At 55.3% G+C, this 12,987-nt stretch overlaps 1 protein-coding gene across 2 annotated transcripts in view; it reads right to left on the bottom strand.

Annotated features, from left to right (window-relative positions):
• Positions 1–12,987, bottom strand: part of PDE9A (phosphodiesterase 9A) — an 87,736-nt gene that overhangs the window by 56,748 nt on the left and 18,001 nt on the right. For both annotated transcript variants that reach the window (XM_059686537.1, XM_059686538.1), the window contains exons 2-3: positions 2,115–2,185; positions 552–629 (exon numbers count right to left, since the gene is read on the bottom strand). In XM_059686537.1, the coding sequence (XP_059542520.1) occupies positions 552–629; positions 2,115–2,185 (149 nt within the window). The remainder of the gene's footprint in view (positions 1–551; positions 630–2,114; positions 2,186–12,987) is intronic.

Raw genomic sequence — 12,987 nt, 5'->3', positions numbered from 1 at the left:
CTGCTCAGAGTCCTCGTCCTTCCTTCCTCTTGCCACACACACTGTACTCATATTTGAAAATGTGTTCACCGCCGACCCCTCTCCTGTCCCTCCCCTCCGCACCCCTCCCTCTGCTGCCTCCCCTCCCCTGTGCAGAGAGGAGTCCCCGGGACTTCAACACCAGGATTCGTCCCGGTGGGAAAATGCCAACTGTCCCCCAGGGGCTCTGGTCAGGGAATGTCCTGCTCCCCTTCTGCAGGCGGACAGGGGGGTGGCTCCACTACTCGACACTCAGCCCCCTTGCCTCAGTTTGCCCATCTGTGAAATGGTAATAACACCAGTCCCTGCTCACAGGGCTCCTGGCCCCCTTACAATTGTTACCACCTGGGTAAGGAACCAGCTGAACCAAGCCTCCTTCACCGGCCCTCCCACCCCACCGGCCCATCTTTGCTCTACATTCAGCTTTCTTCAGCATTAAATCACAAAAACAACCACAGAGATCCTCGGGTGGGTGTGGGCAAGTGTCGGAGACGCCACGAGGACAGGGTCGGACTAAGCCGCCGGCTGCTTACCTCTCGGAATTTGCGGGCATGGTGGGGTCGATGGAGACCATGGCGTCGTCCGTGGTCAGCAGGGAGATGGTCGTGTTCCTGGAAGACACGCCAAGCCGGCGCCTTCACCTGACGGCCTCACGGGGCGCGCCCTGGGATGGGCCTCGCGCGAGAGGGGCGCCCAGAGCCCCGAGAGCACGAGCGGACTGTGCTTGGGCCCTGCCGCCCGGTTGTACATAAAGCGGAATGGCCGAGTAACCCTACGTGCTCGGTAGACTTCACCGTCATTTAAAATGGGACTTGGAGAAAGCCTCACTGACTGAGTTGGAAGGTTAAATAAAACGGGTGAAATGGGAATAAACATTATATCGTTTGCCTTCCTACTTCATTCCTTTGGGAGTCCACCTAAATGGGCACGAATCTCTCCGACAAAACAGTTTTAAGTGAAAACGTGGCGTCTCCCTCCAACCTCTCCCCGGGTCCTCCCGTGAGCGGCTGCCTGGGCCACGGTAGGTGAGCTGCCTGCTCTTCAGTTGTGTATTTTTTAAAATCTGTGCAATGGGTGACACTCAAACCTCAGGGTTGGTCTAAAGCAGTGGTTCTCAACCTTGGCTGCACATGAGAATCACCTGGGAATCTATTTAAAATCCTGATTTCTGGGCCTCATCCTCCGGAAATTCTGTTTCTTTGTTACTCATGTTGTGGCCCCTCCCCATCACAAAGAAACAGAATTTCCGGAGGATGAGGCCCAGAAATCAGGATTTTAAAAAGATTCCCAGGTGATTCTACTGTGCAGCCAAGGTTGAGAACCACTGGTCTAAAGAACAACATACATTTATTTCTTAGCACAGCCCTTAACAAAAGATGCCCCAGCCAGTGGCTATTTTTGCTGCTACAAACTGCCTGCCGTTTGCTGTAATTCAGCTCCGAACCCCTTCCTCACTCGCCTGTGAAAGACTCCGTGGTCCTCGCTGGACCCGGATCCTGACTTTAAAGGCAACTGTCCTGCCAAAGCTACTCCCAATCACTCTATAATTGAAAAGTTACGATAGCGTTTCCACTTGCGCTAGGACACTGCTGATTTGGGAAAACAGTTCTCAGGGAATGCTGACGATTCTGTAAGGTAGGCAACTGGTCTTTTCAACGCATTTCTGAAGTCGGTCTTTCCCCCAATACTGATCTGTGATGACCCGCCTGAGCTAGAGGAGGCACCTGCTGGACCGTTAGGGGATGGGAGAGGTGGGGGCGGGCAAAGCCAGACACAGCCGCCCTCCTTCATCCTTCCTCCAAAAGCAGATGCGTCAATGGAGGAGAAAGGAAACTCTGGATGCTACTTTCTGCCTGATTCCGCCCAACGGTTTCCTCCGTGCAGACACGGGGAGCCTGTGGCACCAGCGGGCCGGCTGTGGCCAAAACCGCCAGGGTTTCATTCACAGATGTGAAAGGGTTGCCCAGGTGGCCCTTCTGCCCCTCTCATCCCTCCCCCAGGGCGACCTCCACCCCCCCGCTTTTCCGGTCAAGGTGAACTGAAAGACACGGAGGGGGGGCAGAGACGCCCTCCGGGCGGGCCGGCTGCACACTCACCGGGGCAGGCCGGTGGCGATGCAGAAGAGGTCCATGATGTCGCTGGAGTTGCAGTACTTGCTGAACACCACCTGCGGGACAGAGCGACAGGCCGTGAGAGCGGAGGAGCGGCGGTGGGTCTCCACGTCGGCTTCAGAGGCCGGGAGCTCCTCTCCGGCCCCAGCCCGCAGGCTTATTTTAAAAAGAAGAAACCGTAACCTTGGGCTCTGGAATGTTGCACATAATACACGTCATTCAGTGCATGGAGAGAGGTTGTGACTAATTTCATTCCTTTGCCACTGAAAAGAGTTGTAAAATCCAAAGCGACCGCCCACGTAAACGCCCCCGCAGGTGACAGGCGGCCACATGCCCACCCTCCGTGGAGCCTGACTCAGCGCAGACAACCTTGGCTCAGGGATGTCTCACTGCAGGGAGTCCCCAGTGACCTCATGAGGGCCATTATGTAAAAAAATAATAATATATAAATTTAAAGGTCGTTAGCTTTAAGAAAATTGCCTTTTAGGACCAAGGGCTGATGTTGTATGACCAAATCAGGAAATCACAGTGAGAAGGGACGTGCTGTGAACCATGGTCCCCAGAGCACGCCATCTGGGTGCCTGCCCACCCGGACGGGGGAGACCGAGTTGGCATCAGCGCCTTTTGTCCAAGGGGTCCCAGGTCCCTCCCTGGGCGACTTCAAGTCCACCCAGGGAGCTGTTCTCCAGGCCTGACAGCGCACGGGACAGTCCCCGCCGAAGCTCCACTTCCATCACAAATGTTTCCCTGACCCGGGCCCTGCTTGCTCACAGCACGAGCTGGGCTGGGAGGGAAGCAAGCCTGAGTGGGTGGTGGCTTGTCAGTGCCCAGGGCACCACTTGCAGTGAAGCTCAGTTTGCACCGTCCTTTATTAGACACAGTTAACTATCAAGAGCAGGTGTTTCCCCCACAAATTTAGCCCTTCTGTGACCAACACCAGGTCCTGTGTGCTGATGGCCTGGCAACGCTGTGACAAGGCCACTGTCAGTGACGGTGCCATTGGCCTGCGCTGCCTACCCTGCAGCCGCTATCCTGGCTCAGCCCTGGACCCTGGCACCGACCTGTTTCTAGATCCAATTGGGCCACAGAAGGTCCACCTCCTGCCCTGGGCACGTGAGGTTCTAGGGTTTGTCTGTTCTAGCTGAGTCCTTGCCAAGTTCCTATCCCCAGCCTCCACTCCAGGCCCGAGCGTCCCCACCCCGGGCCCTCCCCTCCGGCCCTCCTCCTCCTCCGGTTCCCGTATTCCCTCTCCTTGCTCCTGGCCATCAGGACTCACTGGCAGCTGCTCCTCGAGGCCTCTGGACCCAACCCCACTGCCCAGAAGTCTTGCCTTTGACCGTGTGTCAGGCCCATGTTTTCATGGCAGCGCATCCCCAGGGGCCCTGGCCACTCACACACTGGCACGGGGATATTTCTACTTCCCCCTCATGGACCTCTGTCATGTTCATTTCCATCGCTGGGCAGAAGTCCTGGGTGCTGGTGGGTTGGGTGGCACTAACAGGTTCAGGAGCACCACCTGTTGTAGTTCTCCAAGGCAGATGTGACGCTGTTATAAAGATCCCCGCCCCTGGGCGCATGTGCGCAGACACCACACGTCTAGTCAGGATCCCGTCCCAGCCCCTCGGAGCTCACGGGGTGGGGACGATCTCTGGGTTCTCTCCAGTCTCGTCTGGCAAGACAGCTTCCGATCACAGCGTCTGAGGACTTGACTAGAGGAGTCATGTCAATGACAGCACCTCCGAAAGCGAGGGGACCGCGAATGGGACCGCAGCTCTTACGACAGGGGGGTCTCCCTGACTTTGCCAAGAGCACCCGCCCCACAAACGGGACTCCCCATGTAGCAGTTGGGGTGAGGTGGGGTCCCGGCTGCCACGTGGCCCTCGAGGCTCCCTCGCCTCTTATCTCTGTGACTTGAACAAACTACTCAGCTTCTCTGTGCTCCCATTTCATCTTCTGTAAAACGGGCAACCCAGGTCGCGGTCACCGCAGAGGGTGTTTTACTCAGACACTTGCTGAGGCTCCGCGATCAGCTGGAGCCAGTTTGTGGCTTCATTGCAGGACCGACCGCCTCAGAGCCCCAGAGGACAGGACCCTGGGGGCCGGCGTCTGACGGCCTCATACAGACGATGTTCGTACCGTTCCTGTGGGCCGACTGGGATTTCAGTTCAACAACGACAACTGCTGAGATGGCTCACCGAGGCCCAGCGGAAGCAGAACGACGGGCACGGTGCTGTGCTTGTCTGCCGCGCTGTAGATGTTTTCACGTTTCATTTTCTGGATGGATAGAGAAGCTCCTTCTCCTCCGCAGCTATATGTCACTCTCAACAACCTAACAGCTCCTTTTGTAAAGCGAAACGAAACATTTTCACATGCTCGCTGGGTTTTACTGCCTGCCCTCCCCTAATTCAGAAACTTTTATAAGTTTTTGCTTTTCATGGCAAAGCTGTTATCTGCAAAGTCTCCACGAGCACACATTCTCCTTCTTACCGGGCTGTCCTTGGGGACATCGGTCTTGCTCATTTACTCAGGGGTGACCAGACTCTTGTGACCACGAGGAGTTGGTGCTTGCGGAGCCCTCCTTGGGGACTGACCTGGTCCGGGGCCCCCAGGCTCCTGTCTTCGAGGTGGGAAGAGAGGCCTCACCTACTGGCGGCACAGGGGCCTTGGGACATTCTGGGGAGCTTGATGAGAAACGAGTTCCCCCAATTTGTAAGAGAGTTTTGTGCGCTGGCCTTCCTAGCCTCGGGACAGCAAATAATGGAAGCGTTGACAAGCCCAATTACGAAGTCTTTCGCCAAAGCAAACACAGGAAGGGCCATCTGGCAGCCTGGCCCTCTTGCCCTGCACAGAACAGCCAAACCCCGTGAGGCCAGCCTTATCCTGCGATCCAGAATCATCTTTCCTTCAGGTCACGTCTGCCAACTGGTGGGGAAGTCTGGAGTAGGAAGAGTCCAGGGGGTGTCTCCAGGGGCAAACCACGCTGTGTCCCTTGGCAAATACATTTCAATATTCTGCATATAAACGCGTGGGTCTTTGGTCCTGGCTGGTTGGTCATGGTTAGAGCCTCGGCCTTCAGACCATACCTCAGTGGCAGGTTCGATCCCTGATCCCGGTTGGGGTGCATGTGGGAGGTAACCAGTCCATGTTTCTCTCTCTCCCCACCTCCTTCCTCCCTCCTACTCTTTCTCTAAAGATCAATGGAAAAAATATTTTCAGGTGAGGGTTAAAAAAATAAAAATAAATGCATGGTTCTTTGATTTCTCTTTTTGAACATCTTACCAGTTCCCTTGTTCAACTAATGCATTAGATAAAAATCTTTGACGCGTATCATATTACGGCTGTGTGAGAGTTGTGCCTTTGCCTCACTTATTTAGTGAGTTAATGAGCCTTCAGGAGGGCCAGGGCAGGTGAGAGGCAGGGTGAAGCAGCAGGTGCGCTCTGTGTCGGACGAGCTGGGACAGCAGCGTCTTACTGTCTCTCCAGGTGTCAGAGAATGTGGCGAGCCGGCACGGCCATGGCATACTCAGCCCCATGTTGGGTGCCATATGTACCGAGCCAGCTCAGCCAGGTTCGGTGAACCTGAGAGGGAGCGGTGAAGGATTGAGAAAAGACAGACAAGAGAAAAAAGCTGGGTCTGGGTGGGACGCTGTCCTCTGTGATGGAGAGCTAGCGACAGCGCCACAGGCTACAAGCTGTGCCTTTATTTTATAGCCAGATTCCATGAGGCAAAGTAAGGCGGGGTCTAGATGTTTACAACATTCTCATGGGTTTTGATCCTACTCAACTACATGCACCTGATCTCTATCAAGCCCACATCACTCAGGCACGTGGGGCCATGTGTTCGGACCATAGGTTCACGCTTACAAGTACAGCCTTTGTCTATAATTGTGCTGGGAGGGCTTTGCCTTCCAAGCTGGGACTTGCACGTGGCTTTGCCACGAGAAGACTGTGCCCTCTCTTAGTCTGAGGCTTGAACCTGTCCAAACGCTGTAGCCGCTCTCCACAGGAGAAGCTGGGAGACACCCCACCCCCCGGGGCAGCCTTGTCAGGAGGGCACAAGGCTTTTTGTTCACACGTTGGATCATTTTGCAAATCCTTTACCCTTTATCCAGAAGCAAAGAGCACCAACAAAAAAGGGTTTTTTTTTAATAAAATGAAATTTAAAAATAAGATACGGAGGCAGTAAGATTAACGGAAAAAATAAAGATTTGGTACTGCTGCCCAACTTGAGGCAAATCGGGGCCAACGTTCATGAATGAGCGCGGCGGGTCACCCCAAACTCTTCCGTGGTTTGATTGGCAGCCCGTGATATTAAAACAAGACCAGAGAAGTAAATGAGAAGGCAGAGGTCTCTCATCCCCGGATATTAATCTCCCCTCGTATTTACTAGTAGCTGGGCCTTGAATGTCAGGGGAACTTCAGAAGCCTCCCACTGCCTGCATCACGAATGACTGACACTCACCGAGCGTGAGCCACAGGCCCAGCCCTGTGCTCAGGGATCTCCACATGGGAACTGAGGCACACGGAGACACGCGAGGCTCCCACAGGCCCAGCCCATGAGTGGCAGTCAGGACCCCAGGCCACCGTTATTCAGTGCTCACACCTGAACACAACACCCACGGCACCAGGTCTCTGTCTTTTGATATCTACACTCAAACCAGCCGTGAGCAGTGGTGCTGTGGCAGGAGTCGTGGGTCCAGTGCTTGTCCCCAGTTTCTCCTTCTGTTTCACCCTACCCCGACCCATGGGCAAGACCATAACCACTTGGAGCCTCAGTTTGCCATTCTGTAAATGGGGCTATAAATGCCCGCCTCTCAGGACCGTGATGAGAAATACGTGAGGGAACACGTTTGAAAGGAATCACTCGGAACACCTGCGGCTCGAACACAATGTCATACCAGTCAGGTGCCCATGGATCGCCCGGTCCCTGCTGGCTCCAATGTCCTGATCTGGACTCAGGTCTTCAGGGGTCTCCGAATTGCCAGATGCATCCAGAACAACATCTGGCCACATTTCGTTCGGGACCCAATCTGATTTTAGTAGGAATTCAACCTGCAGAATCTCCAGAACGTGAGGAAGGAGCGTCCAATCCGCTCCTGTTTTTCCTGGCGGGGGTGGGTGGGGGAGGGCTGCCTTTGACTCTGGAGCGTCAGGATCGGAGGCCTGGGAGCCTCGACCCGAGATTCACGCTCACGGCCGGATGATCCTCCGCTTTGTCGGGACTGATCAACAGCCAATCAAGACAAGGAAGGAGGTACGTGTCAGTGGAGCACACATAGGTTGGCTGGACCTTCTGGCCCAGCTCAGGGTTGGGACTGGCCCATCGGTGTTGCACAGCCCAGAAGGTGGGGCCTAGTGCTCCGGTGAGGACTGTACTGTGGGCTGGGCGGGCACCATTCTGACAGAGGCCCTCTGGGCCTGTCCTTACAGGTGGGGACTTAGGAGTGAGACCCAGGGGACTGCAGCGGCCAGCCCATTACCATCACAGCCTGGGGTGCTTCGACCAATGAGCTGTCCAGCTCACTCCCTACAGCCCTGGCTCCTGGTGATCCTGCCCCACCCCAGTGACCTAAGACTGGCCATTGCCCAGTCACCTTTCCTCACCAGAACGTTTACTAAGTCATCTGGAGCTGGTGGCAACTGGGGTGAGTGCAGGGTCACGGGGAGTCTGTCCTCAGCTGACCACACGAGCCACCCAGATGATTGAGGAGGAGCAGTCCCTGAAGAAGGATAAGAGGGAGGCGCCGATCACAGAGGGCAGAGAGAGGGAAGCAGAGAGGCCAGGACCCCCCGGTTTCCTGGCACCCTGGATCCTGGGGCTCTTTCTGGGGAGGTCATTACAGAAGCTCAATGAGTTCCCTCCCACATCCATCGACCCCACCTCTACACAAACCCAGGCCTCTTGAACCGGCATAAGAACATGTCTGTTTCTCGATATCCAAGCGCCTTGACCAATACACTTAGGAAAACAGGGCTGGTGATGGTGGAGCAGATGGCCAGAGGGCCGCCAAACCCACCAGGTGGCCGCCAAACCCGCCAGGTGGCTGCCAAACCCGCCAGGTGGCTGCCAAACCCGCCAGGTGGCCTCTGGGTTAAAGAGACAGGAGAAGCCGTTTCTGAAAGCCCGGGAGTGGCTGCTTCTCCATTCTGAGGCCAGAGGCCTCTTCCTGGGACACGGCTCTGACAAGCACCAGTGCTCTGTGCTCCCCTTTTCCCCCTCGGCCACCCCATCCAGGGGCTCACTGAGGGGAGCATCAGGAAGGGGCCCCTCCAGGGCCTGCTTTGCAGCCACACGCTATGCCGTGTTGTGCCAGGAGGCAGGAGCGCGATGCGCCTGCAGACTGCCTGGCAGGTCTCGATAATCGCGTTTGCCCGTATGAGGCTAGGCGTGCAGATCTGCTCAAGGCAGAGCCGGAGCCCTTGGGAATGCTGCACCAGGGAGATGTGCAAGGGAGTCTCCAAGGGAGAGGACGGGTAAACAATGAGCCGGTGGAAGGTTCTGGAGTGGAAACAGGATTCTGATGATGTGAGCGCTGGACAGGAACTAGGATGCGGGCCATGTCAGCAGTGACATGGGGGCGGCGGGGTGGGGGGTCCAGGCTTCAGCGAGACCAACAGAGGCTTTGAGGCGCTCGCCCACTGCCTGGGGCACCCCACCTGTGCCAGACCTTCTCCGGGAGGTTCTTCCACCACTGAGGGGGCCTGGCATGGGGGCCTCCTCACCTTGGCCTGAGGGGGGAGCCAGGGCTCGTTCTGGTCACCTCCCGATTGGGGCTGGACCTCCTGCCCTGGGCCTCTCCCGGCTCGCCAGCGAGATCCCTCTGGCACCGGTCCTTTAATTCGGCAGCAGATTCCACCAGGGAAGCGGCCCAGGCTGGGACGCACACGGGCATGACCACGCCCAGGCTCCCCCCAGCACTCGGGAGGGAAGGGAGGTGTGCACCCCCAAGGGCCTCCCCGACTCCACGCCAGCCCTCGTCTGTGCGTTCTTGACCGGGGAGAGTGGCAGCCCCAGCGCCTGCTTGCCCGCCCACCCGGCCCTGACCACAGATGGCCGTGGCTGCCACACCATCTGCTTCCAGACGAGGAGGCCGTGCTTGTCTGTGTGCCCGGAGCCAGGGCGGGTGCAGCCCAGCAGGTGCTGTATTCCCTTCCTGCCAGGGACCAGGCCTGGGTTTTGGAGCGTGCACTTAAGGGCATATGTTCCCTTACAGATGTGATTTAAATGCACGTATGAGTTCACCCTCATGGAAACGTTTTAAAAGAAAGCTTTTTAAGAAAAACTGGTCTTAATGTCTAGCATCTGCTCTCCTTTTTCTTCTTGCCTTTATCTTTTGGGGGTGTTTTAGGACCTATGGGGGTGCACAGTCCAAAGCTGGGCCTCTGGTCCCAGGCACACAGGAGGAGCCTGGCGGCCGGGGAGCAGGCAGCCTGAGGGGGCTCCTGCTTCGGGGTGCGGGCAGGAATGCCCGGGAAAGCACGCGTGTGGCACCCTTCAATGTGGGCTCCACACGTGAAATGACTTGCATTGCCCCTGCTCCGTCTACCCCCCTCATTCCAGACCCATTCAGCCCACACACTGTTGGCCGAGGAAGTTACTCCTTCTGAGCAAGGAGATGCGGGCAGGAGGGTCATGACCACAGCAGGGGACTGAACAGCGAGGACAGCCACGCCCCCCTCCCCCCTAGCGCCCCGCTTGCACATTCTTCCACATCTTCCACACGGGATGGGGGAGACCTCCGGTCTAGTCTCCTATTTCTATTTGAACAGAAACTCCCTGCAGCTGCTGCAAACGTCCTTGTTGGCTGTCCATTCTAGTTTGGATTGGCATGAAGTCAGCGACCACCAGAAATTGTGGGTTTGTCCCACGGATAATTGTGGGGCTACGTTATGAGATGCTCCCAACCCAGGGCAAATAGGACAGCCCTACATCAGTTAAGGTTTGGGTTGAGCTTTGCAGGCTGGGAAAGACAGAGACCGCCACTATCACAGGAGGGAAGTTCAGGTTGTGGGGCTGGGCCGGGCAGGGCAGGAACCGGGGTCCCGGGATCTTTGCTGGGAAGCCAGATATGAGCTCCGCCCCCCCCCCCCCCCGCCACCCCGCCCCCGGAGACAATCTCATCAAGCAGGTGAGGCGTTGGTGCCTTTTCAAAACCACAGAGAACATCTGTGTTACCTTTCGAAGGCATGAAAAACGGTGTCAGGGAAGTCATACTTTGGGGTTGGTGGTTGTAAAACATGCCATTATGTTCATTGTCTCGCTGGTACTGCCATCACCGACTGTGAAATTGCCTTAGCAACAGTTTCCACAGCACTCCTTTGAAGTTGGAGTAAGGACTCTAGAGCAAAATTTCCCACCTTATAATTCTTCCACAGTCTCTCCCCCAAGGGGGTTTAAATAGCTACAGGTGGAGGTGAGGCCTGGAGACACTGTGATGCCGGGTCCGAAGGGAGCAGGGAAGAAGGGGGGGCGGGTGGGGGGGCTTCCTATGGGCGTGCTTGAGCCCTGTTCCCCCTTCCTCCATCAATCAGAACTGGCACCTCTGCCAGCCACCCTCCCTGCTGGCCCCTCCTCAGTCTCTTCACATTGGCTGTTGATCTCGCCCCCCTCCCCCAGCACCTTAAATCTCAGCCTAACACTTTGTCACAGTTTTATTTACTCTCATAACTTGGTAATGACGTTGATTCATGATCAGTGTGACACAGACATCTCCACCCAACCCAAATAAGGATCCTGACATCTAGAAATAGCCACACGGGCCTCCGAGAAATTGAATTGTTTAATCAAACTGGCCACAGTGAAAAAGGGGTGAATCGCTAACATCTGGAGGCAACCCAGACGTCCTTCCAGGGGTGAATGTTAAAGTGTGGTCTGTGCACACCCGCAACACTGCCCAGCCATGAGAGCGAACCACCGATCCACACGACCGCTACCATGGGTCTCGAGAGATGTAAGCTGAGTGAATAGAAGCCAATCCCAAAAGGTTCCACGTTGCAGGATTCCATTTCTATGGCACTCTAGATATGACAACATTATAGAAATGGAGAACAGAGTCGTGTCTGTCCGGAAGTAGGGTCGAGGGTGACTGGGTGGGGTAGGAGCTGGACGGGTGTGGTTGTAAAAGGCCTGGAAGAGTTCTGAGTCCTGACTGTGGTGGAAGATGTGAGAGCCTACACGTGGGACGGCCTGGGATAGAACTGAACACGTGCTCTCCAATGAGCACAGCTCACGGGGAAGTGAGAGTGACATGTGGGTTGTCTCACGGTCGGTATCCTGGTGGGGACACTGTGCTCTGATTCTGCAAGACGTCACCACTGGGGGGACCCGAGTGAAGGGTTTTTTCTTACAACTGCACGTAGATCTACAATCATCCCAAAGAGCCTGTTTGAACTAAGGAGACGGCACCAGCTGTCTGGGCTGGCGAGGGGACGCCCTCAGAGGGACGTGCGTTCACAGAGCCCAGGGGACAGTGGTTTGGCAGTATTTTGTCCCTTTGACCCAGAATCCCATTTCTAGGAATTGCTCTTAAGGAAGTAATAACAGCAAAGTAATAAAAGAGTTCATTAAGCGCCAGGCACCGTTCTGGCCTGACACTTCATGAATCAGCAGATCTGCAGGGCGAGCCAGTCGCCTCCCAGGTTTACACCCAAACCACTGCCCTGTGATGTGGCTCGGCCGGCAAAGATGCACAGCGAGGGATGGTCCTCTTGTCTTCTTTATTCCATGGAATGAAGCTAAACATCTCACAAAGGATGAAATGATTACATTTTAGTTAGTCTCCATCATGGAACATTACATAGGCATTAAAATCATGTTTTTGGAGAGGAGAACCAAGATGGCGGCATAGGTTAACGCCGGATTTGCTGCTTTGAACAACTACTTCAAAAGTGAAACTAAAAGACGGACCAGACATCACCCAGAACCACAGGAACGCTGGCTGAGTGGAAGTCCTACAACTAGGAGGAAGGAGAAACACATACGGACACTCAGAGGAGGCGCAGTGCTGAAGTCAAATTCTGAGGTGCGGAGTGCGTGGAGCGGGCTGGCGGCGGAGGGCGTGGTTGGCGTTTTCAATCGGGAGGGAGTCGCAGACTCTGAGCTCCAGATACGGGCGAGTCTTCAGGGACCCAGACTCAAACGGGAGAAGCGGGACTGTCTGGCTTCGGTCAGAGCGAGTGCAGCTTTCTTTCCGAGGTTTGCAGCGGGTGCTGGGACTCAGAGAGGCAGAGCCTCCGGGGACAGGACTGAGAGCTGCCATAACTGCTCTCTCCGGCCCACCCTGTTGATCCTGTGCGACCCGCCCTGCCCAAGCCCTGCACAGAGGCATTTGCCGGATAGCCTCAGGCAAAGGCTAGATTAGCACCTCCCTAGAGGACAGAAGTTCTCTCACTGCTGACACAGCTGATTCTCATAGCCACTTGGCCTGGAGGTCAAACCCTCCCTGGAATTAGCTACAACAATCAAGATTTAACTATAAGACTGCGAACAAAGACCACTAGGGGGTGCACCAAGGAAGCATAACAAAATGCGGAGACAAAGAAACAGGACAAAATTGTCAATGGAAGATATAGAGTTCAGAACCACACTTTTAAGGTCTCTCAAGAACTGTTTAGAAGCTGCCGATAAACTTAATGAGATCTACACGAAAACTAATAAGACCCTCGATGTTATATTGGGGAACCAACTAGAAATTAAGCATACACGGACTGAAATAACGAATATTATACAGACGCCCGACAGCAGACCAGAGGAGCGCAAGAATCAAGTCAATGATTTGAAATGCGAGGAAGCAAAAAACATCCAACCAGAAAAGCAAAATGAAAAAAGAATCCAAAAATGCGAGGATAGTGTAAGGAG

The sequence above is a fragment of the Myotis daubentonii genome, chromosome 3 (genome assembly GCF_963259705.1).
Source record: "Myotis daubentonii chromosome 3, mMyoDau2.1, whole genome shotgun sequence".
Lineage (NCBI taxonomy): Eukaryota > Metazoa > Chordata > Mammalia > Chiroptera > Vespertilionidae > Myotis > Myotis daubentonii.
The sequence above is the reverse complement of the archived record's forward strand: the minus strand, read 5'-3'. Positions and strand labels throughout refer to the sequence as shown.